The sequence below is a fragment of the Primulina tabacum genome, chromosome 13 (assembly GCF_025594145.1).
Source record: "Primulina tabacum isolate GXHZ01 chromosome 13, ASM2559414v2, whole genome shotgun sequence".
In the NCBI taxonomy this organism is placed as follows: Eukaryota; Viridiplantae; Streptophyta; class Magnoliopsida; order Lamiales; family Gesneriaceae; genus Primulina; species Primulina tabacum.
In genome coordinates this window covers 4,814,951-4,835,203 of record NC_134562.1, presented here as the reverse complement: position 1 = coordinate 4,835,203, position 20,253 = coordinate 4,814,951, and the positions used below count along the sequence as shown (strand labels likewise).

General features: G+C 32.5%; 1 protein-coding gene across 2 annotated transcripts; it reads left to right on the top strand.

Moving 5' to 3' along the window:
- Positions 1-2,969: 2,969 nt before the first annotated feature.
- LOC142523006 (UDP-galactose transporter 1-like) lies at positions 2,970-6,527 on the top strand. 2 transcript variants are annotated; one of them, XM_075626641.1, is made up of 5 exons: positions 2,970-3,362; positions 4,418-4,612; positions 4,826-5,033; positions 5,376-5,607; positions 6,149-6,527. In XM_075626641.1, exons 1-5 carry the CDS (start codon positions 3,311-3,313, stop codon positions 6,377-6,379), a joined length of 918 nt encoding a protein of 305 aa, XP_075482756.1. In that variant the 5' UTR covers positions 2,970-3,310; the 3' UTR covers positions 6,380-6,527. The 2 variants fall into 2 exon arrangements, with proteins under 2 accessions (XP_075482756.1, XP_075482755.1); XM_075626640.1 differs by having other exon boundaries at positions 2,983-3,362; positions 4,363-4,612.
- The last annotated feature ends 13,726 nt before the right edge of the window (positions 6,528-20,253 follow it).

Below are 20,253 nucleotides of genomic sequence, written 5' to 3'. Positions count from 1 at the left end.
ATTCTAGTGGCTTCATCTTACGAAATCTTTCGTATGCGCCTTCACTACTGGGCTCGGGCCTCACTTGCTCTCTCTCTCTCCCTTGCCCTACATTCTGCATCTGTAAGAGCTGCTGAATTTGCTCGCCATGTACCTTGGCCTGTTTTTTCAGTAACTTGCTAAATTCATCAACCACTCTAGATGATGAACTATCCTCCCCTTCTGGTGCTTTACGCTTAGGCGGCATGATCCTATGATACATATAGGTTAAAAACCATTTCCATACATAACATATCATAATTATTGAGGCTACACATCCATATTAGATCAAATGATGCAGGTACATACATACCGAATTGTCGACAGCAGAGGAAGTCATATGCCAAATCATTGGTCCGAAAATCTTTGCCCTGATACCACTAAATGTAACACTCGTGACTAAAATGCATAATTAGTGCGGAAGCTTTAAAATATAATTTGGAGAAAATGTGTAATTTAAAAAAATTTGGGCAGCTTCTCCCCGTAAATAGGACATGTCACCTGCCTCAAGCAACACATAAACACATGCAAAAGATTTTCATAATAATCAAATACCATTTAATATAGTATCTACACATATTTCTAATTCAAATACCAAAACAAGGTTTTCAAGGTTTCCCAAAATAACCAAAAAGCAATACATATCAAAATAGCATCCAACTACTATCTCCAATGTTTGGCATATTCCATTCTCTCGCTTCGACAACTCAGGGATGATCAGCCTTTCTTACCTGTGCCTGCATCACATGAACATAACTGGAATGAGTATAAAACTCAGCAAATGGAATCAATACTAACAAGATACATATATGTCATTTTATTGAAAAACATAAAATGCATAGCCTCAACTTCATTTTCTTGAAAACATTATCCATCTCATTTCATAAACGTAGAATCATCATTAATATCATCCGTCAATAATCATAATACAACAATACATAGGGATGATATTCATTTCATTGATCAACTGAAGAATTGATAGTTCTTATAAGATAGTTCATTCATTGCTAACCCTCTTCATAAAAACGAATCATATAGGAGGGACACGTACCTCTGCATAAAATGCATCTTATAAGAGAGCACATGTTTTCATCGTTAATTGGCCAATTACATTGCGGATTTAGAATTGCCAGAGGCAACACCGCTACTATCACTATCAATCCAATCATTCAATCATATAAAACTTCAATCAAACATTTTATCGAACATCTTTGAAGCATCAAATAAAGTTTAACTCCTTTAATTCAAAAATGCATATAATTGCACTACCATATATACATATTTACATATATATATCATGAATGGAATTTGAAAGGAGTTAACATCATAAAATCATCAAAACACATATATATAGGATCATGTGATGCATTGAAGAAATGATTCCACTTACTACACTTGGAGAAATTGGTTTCCTAAACCTTAACGATGATCCTACAACAATAAACCCAAATAATAATCTTAAATGACCATTTAATCCAATACATCAATCACAACTATCATCCCTCAACTTCACCATCTACAATAACTCAAGAGCAAGAAGAGAAACCACTTACCTTTGCACCTTTCACTAAAAAGATGAAGTTCCAACTCCGGATTGAAGATTAATTGCTTGAATGAATGAGAGAAGAAGAAGATGATGAAGAACCCTAGCCTTACACGATGGAGAAGAGAAAGGAAGAGAAGAGAAATGAGAAAAATGAGAGTCTCCTTTGATTTTATGCCTTAAATCACCAAAAACACGCTTTTACACTTTGCTGGGCGGCCGGGCGGACGTCTTTTACCGCCCTAGCGCAGACCTCTCGGCCAGAAACAAAAAAATTTCGAACTAGGCCCGCCCGGGCGGACATCTTTTTCCGCTCGGGCGCGGTCTGCGCACAGCTACGTCAAAAATTGCTTCCGAAACGCCTCTTCCCTTCATAATTAGGAAAAGTGGTAAACAGACAAGTTGTAGCTCTATCTCTTGGCTTGCATCCCCAATTGGCCTCATGTCATTTGAAGGTCTGAGTAAAAAGCTATGCTAAATCTCCCAACATGTGTCACTGGAAGAACGACGAAACACACGACACACTTCGGGGCACTTTTGGCTTACCTTCCACAATGATTTGAACAAAACTCAAAATAAGAAAGTTATAGCTTTATATATTATCTTTCTAATGGAAGTGGCCTCACCTCATTTGGATCAATAAACAAAGCATTATGCTAAAAACCACAACTACTGCCACAGTTTCATACCGTTTCAGCACTTCCATTACCTATTTGGCTAAGGATCAACTTTCTATTCTACCCATCCATTCTTTGTTTCATTCTATTTCATTCAATACCATTCATATCATATCTTGAAACCATAAACCATCACCATTACATCACATATCCCCAAACGATCATCATAATAAACGATAAAATGAATAATGACCATACTTAATCATAATCATTACCTTACATCATATGCATACGAATGTCTGGGCGTTACACAAACTAATCTAATTAATCGTTTTTCATATTCTTATAACACGAGCTATTGAAGCTCATAGAGAATATTGTGTTTGAAGCAACCTCGCAGGTGTTAGAACAGATCCTTCATCACCTTTTGAGGGCTATTTCATCTCCAATGATAGTTATTCTAAATGTATCAAATTTAATAATATAATGTAGATATATATAATTACATTATAAAAATATTAAAATAGTGACGTTAAAGTAAAAACTATCATATAATATATATAAGCTTACATCATCAAACCATATTATTATATATTAGAGCACATATATTGCGTGTACATGATATATTAATAATATAATCAAAATAGTTTTTTTAAAACATATAAAATGGATTAATTTCAAATGTAAATTTAAACCACCCTAATTGCCTGGTGTCACCCCACCTAAAGTGCGTGTGTCATTTGTTTGACTACCAAAAGTGAGCCGAAAGGCGTGAGGGTGAGGAGAAAGCCGCACACGTTTTCGATTCCACTCAATTCAATTTCAAATCATCATCAAATAAAAAAAGTAGGAACGACACACAATATTTGTATCGTATGCATTTTTGTTACGGGAAACAAGCCACCTCAGCTTCGTGCCACTGCTCCAGCAGGCCACATTTCTCCACCATCTCTTCGCCTTCCACCGAAATTCATCTGGGTTTCTCATCTTCTGCTCCGTTGATCTGTTTTCTTGTTGTTTTTGGGTAAAGATTGAGTTCTTTTCACGATTTCTGATCGGGGTGGTGAAGGAAAATGGAGGAGAGTGTTTTGTGTCAGTGGAGTGTGATTCGATCGCTGTTGGCTATTCTTCAATGGTGGAGTTTCAATGTCGCCGTCATTATCACCAACAAATGGATCTTTCAGGTGGGCTTCTTCTTTTTTCTTCCCTTTGTTTGTAGCTAAGATTCTCGAGTGAAACAGCGTAATTTTCATGTTCTTACTTTTTTTAAGTTTTGTATGCAGCTTAATTTGGTGGGATTTTGTTTCTGTTTTAGTTTGACGTTTTGTGCAAATTGGCTTCTTTTTTTGTTATTGATCTCTGTTTTTACCTTTTTCTTTTGGAATTTGGATTGTGTTACTATCTAGATTGAATTGTGTTTATTTATCATTTGGTTATGTTCCAGAGTTTGTGGGGATTCTAATCTTGAGATTGTTTATGTGAATCGTCAGTTTGATTTGATTGAAGCAACTTTTGGTCTCTATGTTATGTTGTGTGTGTGTGTGTGTGTTCTTTTATATGTATTTAACTTTCATAATTTACTCTGTATTTTTTGTTCTGCCCTTTTGTTTCTATCAGTTCTGACTATCTGTACATTTATATACTTTTTTAATTTATTTGACATGAAGATGTTGCATTTAACAAGTGTTTTAGATGATTGAGTTTCATGAAGGGGGGAATACATAGAAAGTATTTTTGAACTCGTTTGTATCGAGTTATATGATTTTAGCTGCTAAACTGGGGTGAATCTTATATTCTTTTGTGTGTGTTGGAGGGGAAGGGACTTTTTTTTAGATATTAAATAAATTAATTTAAACTCGCCCTGTGGAAGTATGCATTTGCTTGTGACCACCTGTGCTTTTGATGTGAATTTATGGGTGGGGAGTTAGTAATGAATGATCCTATTTCAGTCCTTGAGTGATGGAGGTGGCTAGCTGAGATGAAATTTTGCAAAATTTCATTTTCATGATCAATTCATAAAGTCGTTATATTCTTTTAAATTAGATCTACCAATATATTATAAATATGATAAAATTTTGTGATATGATATCTTGGATTGTGATCATTCTGTTAAATGTTTGGGAATCGATCTTTGCTACCATAATTGTGATGGCTGACTAAATGTCCGTGTTTTTTCCTTTACAGAATTTGGACTTTAAGTTTCCTTTAACGGTATCATGCATTCACTTTATATCTTCAGCAATCGGTGCATACCTGGTAATTAAAGTGCTAAAACTTAAGCCGCTCATTTTGGTCGAACCCGAAGATCGATGGAGGAGGATTTTTCCCATGTCATTTATATTTTGTATCAACATAGTTCTAGGAAACGTGAGCCTGCGGTATATCCCTGTTTCTTTCATGCAAACAATCAAATCTTTCACCCCTGCAACAACAGGTGAAAAATTTATTTCGAAGTATCAATATTAGATAATTACTGTCAGGGAAAGCCATTGTTAATAATGATTATTCAACAGAACTTTCATTTTGTGGCTTCATTCATCAATCGACTCTTTTGTTTTGATAAATTTAATGGATCTTATGTTAATAAATGACTTTTATTTTTGCGTCAACGGAAAATGCCATGTGGAGTTCTGATGCTTCCAAACAGTTGTCTTGCAGTGGCTGATCTGGAACAAGTATTTCGAATGGAGAATTTGGGCTTCTTTGATTCCTATCGTTGGAGGGATTTTAGTCACATCTGTAACAGAGCTGAGTTTTAATATGCTCGGGTTCTGTGCTGCATTGTTTGGCTGCATCGCTACCTCTACAAAAACGATTCTTGCTGAGTCTCTGTTGCATGGATACAAATTTGACAGGTATTGGTTTCTTGCCCTCTTGTTTTCCCCCTTCATTTCGCCGAAACCACAAGCAATGTGAGAAGGAAGTTAACAACTATGGCGATGAGAGTAACAATTAACTCCTTTTACGTCCATTTCTATTCATGGTCCTAAAATGAGTACGAGTTCCTTTTTCTTGTTTAGTTTACGGCAGTCTTTTATTTAAAGAATGAGAGTTGATATTTACATTCCATTTTATGTTATCTACACTTCAGTCAAATTTGTTCACAAGTGGAGTTCAAATAACAAAAAATGGGGTATAAATATCAACTCCCTTAAAGAATAGTAAATTATTAAGAAATTATTTTTTCTGACTTGCAGCATAAACACAGTGTACTACATGGCGCCATTTGCAACTATGATCTTGGTTGTACCAGCCTTGCTACTGGAAGGTTTGGGGGTTCTAGAATGGATTCATACATGTCCCTCGCTTTTCTCATCTCTCATTATTATTTTCGGGTCGGGGATTCTAGCTTTTTGCCTGAACTTTTCGATCTTTTATGTAATTCACTCCACAACTGCTGTGACATTCAATGTTGCGGGGAACCTAAAGGTGAGTCTTTGATTCTGGATACATAGTAATTATCTTCTTGTGTGTTATTTTTAATTTAATGTGAAGCAATAATGTTTGTGTGTTGAAATACCACGTGGGATTCAATACTTGTAAACCAAATAAAAAATGTTGTATTTTAATGTTTATTTCTGTTACCTACCACTTATTTAGTAACCATGATTAGCAATGCAAAGCAAGGTTTTTATCTGAACAATGATGCAAAATGGTTTTATTTTCATCATATACCACTCTGGGAACAATAATCGCGTCTGATAGTCCGTGTGGCTGTTTTTAATTCGTGGCGATGGAAATTCTGTGCAATGGGTACTTCGTCGTTTAAACATATGAGTTTCAGGTTAGCAATTACTATAACTTTTGGTAAATCGACAAGTCTATTGGTGGTAGATAGTACATACTATTCGTACTTCAATGTAGAACCGGGCTTTGCACTGGTGGTATCATTGTGGCGTGATCACACTTCTATTCTAGTCGCCGCCTTCGTCAATGATATTGAAATCTTTTTTTTTTGTTTCATTTTAAGGTTGCGGTTGCTGTCACATGTTCGTGGCTGATCTTCCGGAACCCAATCTCAGTGATGAACGCCATTGGATGTGCTATAACTCTAGCAGGATGTACCTTCTATGGATATGTTAGGCAAAAGCTTTCACTCCAAGCACCCGGAACCCCTCGTACCCCTCGAACACCTCGGACTCCACGAGGGAAAACGGAATTGGTTCCTTTAGTTAGCGAGAAAATAGACGATAAGGTTTGAGTCGAGTATCAGTTCTGTGCTGGCCTGGCCTGAGAAAGGTTAACAGATGGAGGTAGAAAGTAAATAGCCTTTTTTCACCGAAGTAGGATCAACAGAGGACTGCATATTTTGCTTGATTATATATACTCAGTCTTCTTTTTTAACTCAATGATTTCACATATTTATTTTTGTATGAAAAGATGGATGTAAAAAAAGGGCACAAATCTCATAAAAGGCACAAAATTGCAGGAGTGGACAAGTATGAAATGCTTTAGAAAGATGGGCATTCATTCCCCAAAACATGAAATGCTATTAAAAATTCTTATATTTAGTTTTGATACATTGTACACATGTTTGCAAACTTATGTGAATTTACGAGATGTCACTCATATATTGGATGTGCTTATATAAATAATATTTTGATATTTTTCATACCTATATTGCACATTTAAGTGACCACCGATAGTCTTACTCATTTATTATATATATATAAATATATATATATATATATATATAAACATATGCATTAAATTTTAATATAAAAATATATATTTTTGAACCACATAATTTCAATTTTAAGTAAAAATTATTTTGTATAAAATATAATTATATGTTATTTGAGTTTTTACTTAGTTATATTTTATTTTCTTATAAATAATGTCATCATATGAAAAGGTTTTTGGGAAAAGAATGATATATTTTAGAAAGAAAAAATAATTTTTTTCCTCTACAATGAAAAATAATATTAATAGAATAGCTAGGTGTCATTGTGAATGGTTATGATAGACAACCATGCGAGTAAAATCTTATTTACTATAATATATTATTATTTTATATAATATAATAGTGTTTTGGTCCAATTATCAGGTTGAACTTGTTAGACTAGTTGAATTGCTATTTTAAGGTGGATTTGTTCATCACGGGTCCAATTGTGATAGCATATTAGTATAATCATTAATCAAGAGCACGTAATAATCACGATAAATTTAATAGATAATAATTAATTGTGCGAATTAAATAAATCTTAAAAATATCCTCAATAAATGACTTTAACACCTAAATCATGCTTGTTTTCAAGCATAAAAGAGTTCAATTCATTATCTCACTTCTTTATCCTCCTTTTGTTTCCTTTACTTATCCGTAAAAAATTTCGTGCATAAAAGCAATTTAATTATTGAACATCTAGCATACCAACATAATGAACAATCGCTTCTATCATAGTATATAGAAATTAAAATACATTAGGTCTAATAACTCCTCACAACATTCATTCATTTTACTCATAAGTGTCTAGGTATGTATCAAATGTCTCTCGTGTCATAACACTGAAATTTTTTATCATAGACTTGCAAATATATCATATCATTCCACCAAATGAATGAATTAAAATGCACAAACAAGAGCTGCGAATAGGTTAAAGCGTGGCTAGAGATAGGGTAAGAAAAAAATTAAAGCATGTTTACGAAATTGAAGAAATCACATGCACTTTCCACAAAAAACAATATCATCCATGTAACAACTACTTCAATTTCATTATAACGTCAAAAAATACAGTAGTCCTCTTTTTTTTTTTTTTTTTTTGCTTTTTTCAAATTTTTTTCTTTCTTTTTTTTTTAATTTTTCGATGCATAATGTTTTTTTGAAACAATGGCTTGGAGTTTGAATCACTCTATCTCAACAATTTGCACTTTCTTGGCTCTAAGTGATGTTAAATGCAAAAAATTTATATGATTCTCCAATTTAAGTGTAATGTCCCGAAAATTTGAAGGTTCACGTGAACCAGATACATGCAAGTTATCAAATTTCTTATGTGTTTTAATTAAATTATTTTAATTAAATTAATTAAATGTGGTAGGCATGTTTACATATTCAAAATAAGGTTTTCTGTTAGAATGCATAAAATAAATAACAAGGTATCCAAATTAAATGTTATTGAGTAAGCAGTTGAGTTATTTTTTGCCACAGACTTGTAAGCACGAGCGGTTGAGTATATCAAATATTCTGCTGAGACTAAAACGGTTGGATAGTTTTGCATCTTGAGACCAATTGAATGATGTCTTCTGAATCTTCAATAGAATAGTCGAATACTTGTAATGCATACAAAGACAACTTGATCTAATACAATAAATTATTGTTTGTTGTCATCAAAAGTAACAGATCTAACACTTATTAATATATTGTTATGTATTACGATGATGTTTGTTGTTTATGATAATTTTTCAGGAGATGTTTTCTGCTGAACTTGTTACAAGGTTAGTAATGGGACATGATAAAGGATAAACACTAGAGGCTATTTTCGACCAGCTCACCCTATAGTTGATGGTAATTAGAGATAATATATTTTATTGTCGTATTTGAATTATGTGTTGTGCAAGGATTAAAATTTTTCTGATATAATGATGTATATAGTGTGTTGATTATACTCTTTTGACGTATATGTATTATATTATTATGTAATCGAAAGAAATTTTTTTTGGATATTACATCACATATTGTAAGATTACATGAACAATGTTTGGGACGCCTAAAAACCTAGTCATTCAGCACAATAAGTTTGCAAGATTCATCGACACTCCAGCAAAGCCATTAATGTTTAGATCTCATACCAGCTTAAAATCTTAAAATGTTATCGTTGCCTCACCAACATGAATATGGAATGTAAGAGTCTCCTAAAGCCATCTTTTAATGAGATCCGTAATAAAATGATTATCATATTTAAAAAATCCATAACAAATAATTTCATAAGACCCATATCATTTAAACGTGCAAAAAATGACAATGTATTATTTTATCTTCATGTTGGATCAGCGCATCCTTAAAGTTTTATTCAAATTATTTATTGAGATTATAATTGATATATGAGTTTTTTGTGTATATAAAACAATATTATCTATTGATCCAACGTTAAATTTCATCTTACATTTCATATATAAAATAAACTACTGAGAAATAAATAAATAAATTTTACTATAATTTGGATTTAATTCTTATAAATTTAGTAACTATAATTTCAAAAATGATAGTAATTAATTATGATAAAAATAAAAATAAAGTAATAATAATAATAATTTAATAATAACAAACAAATTAATAATTTAATTTTCAAAATTTAATACGTGTAAAATTTAATTTTAAGAATCATAAAATAAATAATAAGGTATCCATATTGATATTTCTTAACTTCACAAACTACAATTAGATAGTAAATTGGAAAATAATACTAATAACTGCTCAAATGAATACTTACAATAATGTTATTAAATTTAAAATTATAATATTATTATTTACGTAAATGATACATACAACAATAATATTAAAAGTAAATTATTACGACTAATACTCGTTAATTTAAAATTTTAATTAATAAAAAATAAATATATATAACTACAAAAAATACTTTTATACAAAAAAAATATCACCATAAAAATAAAACTATAACTAATATATTTATAAACTACAATTCTAAATACAATAAATCAAATCACTTAAATAAAATTAAATTTAACAAGTTATAGGCAATATTTAAGATAACAGGATAAAAAATAATGATAAATAACATAACAAAAATTAATTGTAGTGATGTGATCCGGATGAATAGGGTGAGCTGGTCGAACAATCCATCGAATCTTGATATGAAGATGATGAAGGGAGACTGAGCTGTAGTGATGTCCTGAACACAGGAAAACAAACGCGTGAATGGGCACCAGAGGAATGTCTGGCGTGGCCACTCCGATTCTTAAGTTAGCAGGCAAAAATGAAGAGAACCAGTGTAGCTTTTATAGAGAAATAAATGCTACTTGTGTGTATATGTGTGAATATATGTCAAGATATGTGAATGAATTAAATGCAAAGCAAACCTGATTTTTATAGGAAAGAACTTGACAACTTTTCTTTGTTTTCAGTGGCTACTTACCACTTTTAGCCACCACCTATATAAAGTTTATGTCACGCCGTTTTGACTTTCGCATCATGTCGAATAAGTAGATACTGTCAGGCATGCTTATCAAGATAAGATATCGTCCGCTCCCGCACTCGTGTGCGGTACTATTACCGAGGCATCCCGGGTAGAGGGTCATAACCCGGGAATCCGCTTGAGAGCTCAGGCCTCTGGTTGCCCGGGTAAATGACGTCCCGGGCACTCACCTACCCGGCTTCTTATGAGTTCCTTTTGTAAACTTACCATCATCCTTGTTTTCCATTTACTATCCCAGGTCATCCATGACCCGGGCTCTTCCGGGGGTATCACCACTCCCTCCTTAAATAGTCGGGCAAGAGTCATATTCATAGTCCCGATCAGTCATTGCTTGGACTCCAACAGAAAGAATCGATTTTGGTTATAAAAGCATCAGGGCCTCATGCCTCGTTGTTGGAAACTGAATTTCGGAAGTTTGACCAACTGAGCGTTTAATATATTGAATTAACTGATCAAGAAGACTGATAAAAACTGATCTAAAATACGCAAACTATCGGTTGCTCTTAACTAAAGGTTAGTACGCAGATTTTCAAAGGCAACTGGACTAGCAAACTGAACTTCGCAGACAACTGAGGAACTGATCAGTTACTACAATCAGTTGTGAGCTTATCAGCTACATCTTATAAGCTGATCCTTCCGCAGTACACGTCATCAATTAAGGAAAATGACGTTCAACCGACAACTATACAAAAGCTTACTGCAACAAGTAGTGGGATTGAAAAAGCTTCAGTGTACGACTGTCAGAAGAATGTTGACGTGGCAAACAACGGATAGAAAGTTTCAAATCACATTCAATATTACCGTTGGAGGCAAAGCCTATAAATAGCATAGCAGAACAGCTGAGAATGACGACAACAACTCTCTGAATCAACCCGATTGATATTCTATTAACAAAGCCATTGTCCAGTCAAAGAACAGTAATGGACATTGCATCAGAGCATTAAAGACAAAACGTTTCAGAAGGGCAATCGAAAAGTCGAGACACAAAGTCCACGAGACGAATTCAAGATGCAACGGATACAATAAATGAGTCTCACTGTACGTTCAGTTTTCCCGTCTATAGAAAGAGAAGATTGATAAACATAAAAATTGTACATTAATTAAATGTTTTATAATATAAATATATAGTTTTTGTTTTATTAAATGTTTAAATATTATATGTTTTATAATAAATTGTATAAAATATAAGTTGTTGTGTAATTACAAGTTTTTACTATTTTTTTACATGTTCGATAAAACAAGAATAAACTTGGCGTTGCAAATGGGATTAAGATGATTTTTGGACCTGTAGAAAGTTGATGTTAATTTCTACAATATTGGTGCAAGCATGAGATAAAAATCCTCTCACAATTGGGATCAAATTAAGCAACAAATAAAGTTATCAAAGGAGTGACAGTTTTACCATGCTCTAGTATTTTGACCATATCTCTCAAATTACTTGGTCAAATGGTTTGAAAAAAAATACCACAACTAGACAACTCAATTATCCACATGTTTCTTTTTATGTGAAAAAGCAAATTCGGAGAAGAAGATTTTCAAAAGTGATGTGTAATATAATATAATATCTTGGAACACCAATGAAGACTTTTGTGTAAAAAATAATATTTTATTTGTGATTATCTCCCCAAATTTGGCTATAAATAGGGGTGCATTATAATGTATTGAGATATCCCTCATTCTATGAGCAAATCTTTGAGTTCATAATATTTCTCTCTATATTTTTCCTTTATTTTTTCATATAAATATAATTAGCATGTTAATTTCATATTCAAAGTTTTACACTTTGAATAATGAATAGCTAACTTCCTAAAGTTGAGATGAAAAGGTGAAACTCTTGGCATGATAATAAGGTTACTAAAAGGTAAGAATCTATGTTTTATATTATTTAATCATTATTTATTGTTTATGTTATATTTATTTCTTTAAGCATTTTTATACCCTACTTATAAGTGGGAGTTTTGATTTATTGTTGCTATATGTTACACTAAATTCTTGGAACCATTTAAATGTTAGTTTGGTGTTACCAACCATTTAAAGTGGATGCCTTGATTTATTATATATGAATATATATAATATTAAATTCATGGAACCATTTAAATGTTTGTTTGGTTTTACCAACCATTTAAAGTGGGAACCTTGATTTACTATGTATAAATATATCATAATATTAATTTCTCGGTACCATTTAAATGTTAGTTTGGTTTTACCAACCATTTAAAGTGAGAACCTTGATTTAGTGTTTACAAATATATATATAGCACAATAAATACTTTGACACATTTATAAGTTTTGGTATATATTATATACTTATAAGATAATAATATATAACATAATATAAATATGATTATTTAATATATTGGAACCATTTTATTAAGTGGATTTCAATATTGTTCGTTAATGTTAACTTTATTAAAATACCAAGAGTGGATCCTTTAATCTCAACTACTAAAATTAAAATTTGAACAATTAAAATTTACCCATTAAAGATTCAAACAATTAAAATTAAAAAGAAACAAAAACAAAAAAAAAAAAAAGACATTGTAGTGGACTTGTAATTACCTTAGCTTCCATGTGGATACGATATTCGGACTCACCGAATTATACTACTTGTGGACAACCTGCTCTTGGAAGTGCAACAATCAAAGTCGCAACAAGTTTTTGGCGCCGTTGCCGGGGAAGTACAATCAAACCACCAAACAAGATTCAATCTCCTACATCTGATGGAGGTATGTACACTCTCAAAGATGAACATGATCTTCAAGCTAGATTTACCTCTTTGGCAAGAAAAGTTGAGGCACTTGAATTGAAAAAGAATAGTCAATTAAAATCTGTTCAAGAAATTGTGTGTCACATCTGTGATACAAGTTATCATTTTACAAAAGATTGTCCCACTTTGCCCTCTTTTAAAGAATGTCTCCATGAACAAGCCAATGTTTTGAACAATTTCAAAATGCCAAATTTTGAACAATTTTCTCAAAATTACAATCCAGGTTGGCGAAATCATCCAAATTTTAGTTGGAGGAATGATAATGCTGCACAATTTTCACAACCACATTTCCAAAATCAACAAAATTATGCACCTTATGTTCCTCCACCTAAAAGAAATTTGGAAGATACATTGAATTCTTTCATTGCAAAGCAAGAGTCTATCAATACTCAAACAGCTCAAACCATGACAGATTTGAAAGATACTCTTGCTAAATTTGCATCTGCACTTAATGTTCATGAAAAAGGTAAATTTCCTTCACAACCTCTGCCTAATCCCAAGGATCATCATTCACAAACTGGAACTTCTAGAACTCAATCGATGGATCAGGTAAAATCTGTTATTACCCTTCGAAGTGGTAAGGTTGTGGAAAAATCCATTCTTGAACCTTGTGAAGATGATGATAAATCAACTCCAAAGGGTAAGGAAGTGGAACCCATAACTCGCGAAGAGGAGGTTTAACAGACAGTGTCACCACCATTCCCTCATGCATTGAAAAATACAAAAAAATCAAATTTGAATTCTGATATATATGATATTTTTAAACAAGTAAAAGTTAATATTCCTTTATTAGATGCAATAAAACAGGTACCATCATATGCCAAATTTTTGAAAGACTTGTGCACTGTGAAAAGAAAATTGAATGTGAAAAGAAAGCATTTTTAGCCGTAACAAGTAAGTGCAATCATTCAAAATAATAATACTTTGAAATACAAAGACCCTGGTTGTCCTACTATTTCATGTATTATTGGAGAACGAAAGATTAAAAAAGCCTTGCTTGATCTTGGAGCTAGTGTGAATTTACTTTCATATTCAGTTTATCAAGAACTCAATCTAGGCGAGTTAAAATCTACTTCGGTAACACTTTTACTTGCCGATAGATCTGTTAAAGTGCCAAGAGGTATGATAGAAGACGTATTGGTCCAAGTTGATAACTTTGTATATCCTGTCGATTTCATAGTTTTAGATACACAACCTATCGAAGCTTGTAATGCAATTCCTGTAATTCTGGGTCGTCTATTTTTAGCAACTTCTAATGCCCTTATAAATTGCAGGAATGGAATAATGAAGTTGTCATTTGGTAACATGACCTTGGAGCTCAATGTTTTTAATCTTTGTAAGCAACCACATGACAAAGGAGATGAAAGCGAAGATGAAAATCTTATTGAAACTCTTGTGGAAGAAAACATTCAAGAAGAGAGTACTCGTGATCAATTAGATATTTGTTCAATTGAAACTGTTAAATAAAATATTGAAATTGATCTTGATGATTTTATCAGGTATCACGCGTTACCAGGATCAGAGAAAGAATTTGATGCAAAATATGAGAACAAAGACGAACCACCCATATTGGAGTTAAAACCCTTGCCAGAAGAATTGAAGTATGCATTTCTTGGAGAAGATGAAACATATCCGGTGGTAATTTCTTCCAAACTAGAAAGTGATCAAGAAGGTAAATTAGTTGATATGCTTAAAAGACATAAAAATGCAATTGGTTGGACACTAAAAGATCTCAAGGGCATTAATCCACTAATTTGCACACACAAAATTCATTTAGAAGAAAATGCTAAAACATCTCAACAACCACAAAGGAGATTAAATCCACACATGAAAGATGTTGTGAAAACTGAAATTCTCAAACTACTTGATGTTGGGATTATCTACCCTATTTCTGATAGTAAGTGGGTAAGCCCAACACAAGTAGTTCCAAAAAAATCTGGCATCACAGTGATAAAAAATGAAAAAGGTGAATTGTTAACAAGTCGAGTCCCATCTAGTTGGCGGATGTGTATTGATTATAGAAAATTAAATGACGCCACTAGAAAAGATCATTTTCCATTACTATTTTTGGATCAAATTTTAGAAAGAGTAGCATGTCATCCATACTACTGTTTTCTTGATGGATATTCAGGTTATTATCGAATTCCCATTGCACTCGAAGATCAAGAAAAAACTACATTCACATGTCCTTTTGGAACATTTGCATTCAGAAGTATGCCATTTGGTTTATGCAATGCCCCAGCAACATTTTAAAGATGTATGCTAAGTATTTTTTGCGACATGGTTGAAAATTGTTTGGAAATTTTCATGGATGATTTAACTGTCTTTGGGAATACATTTGATAATTGTCTTGAAAATTTGGAAAAAGTTTTAAAAAGATGCGAGGAAAAAGGTCTTATTTTAAATTGGGAAAAATGTCATTACATGATTACTTCTGGATTGTTTTGGGACATGTCGTGTCATCTCATGGAATTGAAGTTGATAAAGCAAAAGTTGATGTCATTGCCAATTTACCCCCTCCAAAAACCATTAAAGAAATTCGCTCATTTTTGGGACATGCTGGATTTTATAGGAGGTTTATCAAGGACTTTAGTTTAATCTCTAAACCCATTTGTAATCTCTTAACAAAAGACACTGCATTTGAGTGGACTCAAGAATGTCAAAATGCTTTTGATAAAATTATTCGACATTTAACATCAGCTCCTATCATGCAACCTCCTGATTGGTCTTTACCATTTGAAATCATGTGCGATGCGAGTGATTATGCAGTCGGTGCAGTACTGGGTCAAAGAAGAAACGGTAAGCCTTATGTGATATATTATGCAAGTAGAACTTTAAACAATGCTCAAATGAATTACTCCACAACTGAAAAAGAACTACTTGCTGTAATATTTGCATTAGATAAATTTCGTTCTTATTTGATTGGATCAACGACTATTGTGTTTACTGATCATTCTGCTATTAGATATTTGTTGACCAAACAGGATGCAAAGCCACGACTGATACGATGGATTTTGTTACTCCAAGAATTTGACATTGTGATCAAAGATAAAAAAAGAACCGAGAATGTCGTAGCCGATCATTTATCGAGACTAGTAACAGGATCATCTTGTGAAACGACACCAATTAACGATAATTTTCCTGATGAACATCAATTTTCAGTTACTACTACACCTTGGTTTGCTAACATAGTAAATTTTCTTGTGACAGGAAAAATACCACCGCAATGGAGTTCCCAAGATAAAAGAAAATTTTTGAATGAGGTAAAAAATTTTTATTGGGATGATCTGTATCTGTTCAAGTATTGTCCAGATTGCATACCCGACAATGAGGTAAGTAGTGTCATTAAATTTTGTCATTCAGAAGCATGCGGAGGACATTTTTCTTCAAAGAAAACGGCTGCAAAAATCTTGCAGTGTGGATTTTATTGGCCCACTTTGTTTAAAGACACCCACGAAATCTGCAAGATCTGTGAAAATTGTCAAAAATTGGGTGCGATTTCAAAAAGAAACATGATGCCTTTAAATCCTATCATTGAAATTGAAATCTTTGACTGTTGGGGAATTGATTTTATGGGACCTTTTCCATCGTCGTTTGGATACTTGTATATTTTAATTGCAGTTGATTATGTTTCCAAATGGATAGAGGCAATTCCATGTCGAAAAAATGATCATAAAATCGTCATCAAATTTTTAAAAGAAAATATTTTTAGTAGATTTGGAATTCCTCGAGCCATGATAAGTGATGGGGGAACTCACTTTGTTAATAAACCATTTGCTTCATTAATGAAAAAATATGGTATTACTCATAAAGTAACTACTCCTTATCATCCTCAAACAAATGGACAAGTTGAATTAGCTAATAGGGAGATAAAGCAAATTTTGGAAAAAACTGTTAACTCAAATAGAAAAGATTGGTCTCTGCAACTTAATGATGCACTTTGGGCATATCGAACAACTTTTAAAACATCATTGAATATGTCTCCCTATAGGTTGGTTTATGGAAAACATTGTCATTTGCCTGTGAAATTGGAACATAAAGCTTATTGGGCGATCAAAACTTTAAATTCAAGCGTGGATGATGTCAAAAAAATTGCGTAAATTGCAACTTAATGAACTTGATGAACTCAGAAATGACGCGTATGAGAATTCAAGGATTTATAAAAGCAAAAATCAAATCATTTCATGATAAAACAATTCTTAGAAAATCTTTTGAGATTGGTAAAAAAGTTTTGCTTTATAATTCTCGACTTCACATATTCCCAGGAAAATTACGATCAAGATAGACAGGCCCATATGTTGTAAAGCATGTGTATACTTATGGAGCTGTGGATATTGAAAATCCTAAAAATGGTGATATTTTTAAAGTAAATGGACAAAAGCTTAAACCATTTTTAGAAAATGCAATCTTTCAAGAAGAGTTTATTTCCCTTTCTGATCCTTGATTTTTTTTTATTTTTTTTTTGTGTTGCATTTAAGTTTGTTTGTTTTTATTTCAGGTTTTCTTAATATTTTTATTTTCCCAGTTAAATGACGGATAACGGTGCTCCGTGACTCTCATAGTCGGTTAAATCAGTTTCTCACAATTGCTTATACAAAAATTAAAAAAAAAATCATTTCTTTTCTTTTCAAAATGGATGAAATTCTCTCAAAAATTTGTAAATATTTTCCCTCTGTTTCTGAAAATGTTCTAAGAAAAATTTATGCAGGAAGGTGTGAAAGATTGAGATTGCTAATGCAAAAAGGAATTCCAGAAGATATTTGTCTTGTAATAGAAGCTAAGGTCCGATTTGGAGGAGAAGTTCCACAATCATTGCTCATTCGGTATTTGCCTGGATTAGGAAAAAGCACTTATGCGAAAAAACGAAGGGCCAAAAGTTTAGGGGTTTGTCATAAGTGTGCAAGATGGACTTGTGACAAACGATGCAGATCTTTGGGATGTGTTTCCAATAACAGAGAAGATAAAATTTGTTTCATTAAGAATGGGCTGAGTAAGGAGTCTTTAGATAACATCTTATTGACTCTTGAGACTCATTCTAGTGGACATGTGCATATTGAACTTCTCCGTTTATGGAAACAATTCCAAGATGAGCGTTATAGTCTTGGGAATCCGACTAAAAAAGACCCTGTTTGCCAATTTATAAGAAAATTGGATGGGAAGCATATCCTCGACTCATAGATGGCGTTGAAGCCGTTTCTGGACGTTAAATCGGAGGAAAATTGTGAGCCACAATCACACTACTGTTTATATGCATGTGTGTCATTATTGTTTTTACTATTTATTCTGTTTACAGATGTGACCCATAGTTTTGTCATGATAACATATTACCCCTATAAAATCTCTCATCTTTTTCTCTATTTTCGCAGACAAAAAAAAAAGTAAAAACATGGCTGGATCCTCTGCACAAACATTGAAAAATATTTGTGTATTTTGTGGGTCGAGTCCTGGAAAAAATGAAGTGTTTGTAGAAGCAGCGAATAATCTTGGAAAGATATTGGCTGAGAGAAAAATTCACTTGGTATATGGGGGAGGTAATATTGGGTTAATGGGATATGTTTCAACATCTGCTCATCTTGGAGGTAGTCAGGTTTTGGGTATTATTCCTACAGCTTTAGCTGAAGGAAATATTACAGGTGTTACGATTGGGGAGGAATTAAAAGTTTCTTCTATGTATGAAAGAATCACTCAAATGATTGAAAATTCTGATGTTTTTATCGCACTACCAGGTGGTTTTGGTACATTAGAAGAAATTTTTCACACTGTTTCTTGGGCACAACTTAATATCCATAATAAACCTGTGGGCTTGTTGAATATAAATAATTATTTTGACAGTTTGTTGATATTTCTTGATAAAGTTGTGGAACAGAATTTCATTTCAGAAAATTCACGACGGATGCTCATCTGTGCTTCGACTGCCGAACAATTAATTGATTTTTTGGAAGCTTTTGTTCATAAGCCTGATCCGATGATAACAAAGATCAATTGGTCGCAATCAAGCAGTAAGAAAAGGAAGTTGGATCATTGATTCAAAAGTCGGGATTAATTTGCGTTTGTTTCAGTTTGTTATCTTCAATAAAATTTCAGGTGATATATCTTTCATTATGTACTCTTTATTAATAGTTATTTTGACATTAGGGACAATGTCATATTCTGATTGGGGGGAGAACAAACTTATAAAAGAAAATTTTAAAAAAATAAAAAAATAATATATATTATTTTAAAATAAAATCATGTTTATTGTTTGTATCTTAGTAATTTTTGCAAAAATGTCATACATTACATGTTTGAAAGATTTAAATTAGAACATGCATTAATCTATTTAAGAATGTTTAAATTTTTATTTGAAAAAAAACAAACCATTTAAAGTGGGAATCTTGATTTAGTGTTTACAAATATATATATAGCACAATAAATACTTTGACACATTTATAAGTTTTGGTATATATTATATACTTATAAGATAATAATATATAACATAATATAAATATGATTATTTAATATATTGGAACCATTTTATTAAGTGGATTTCAATATTGTTCGTTAATGTTAACTTTATTAAAATATCAAGAGTGGATCCTTTAATCTCAACTACTAAAATTAAAATTTGAACAATTAAAATTTACCCATTAAAGATTCAAACAATTAAAATTAAAAAGAAACAAAAACAAAAACAAAAAAAGACATTGTAGTGGACTTGTAATTACCTTAGCTTCCCTATGGATACGATATTCGGACTCACCGAATTATACTACTTGTGAACAACCTGCTCTTGGGAGTGCAACAATCAAAGTCGCAACAAAGATCAGTGAAGACTCAATAAGAAGAGTGAGCAAAAAGAAGCTTTTAAGCATATACGAGAGAAAAGAAAGGGCACGCTTATTGCACATCAGCTTTCAGAAGCCAGCCCAGAGGGAACTCTTCACAGTTATATCAGCTTAAATTAGAAGGTTATTTATCTCAGTGTGTGAGAACATCCTTGTTCAGTTCTCACACACAAACACTCTCAATTACTCAAATACATTCTTGCACAAAGACGTTAAACTTGTGTATGTAGTCTTTGACACATAGACGTTAAAGAAGTGTTGGCTGGAAGGTGCTGCCTTCAGTTGTAGCTAGGATTTCAGTTTAGGAAGTAGTGTAAGTCCTAGCTAAGTG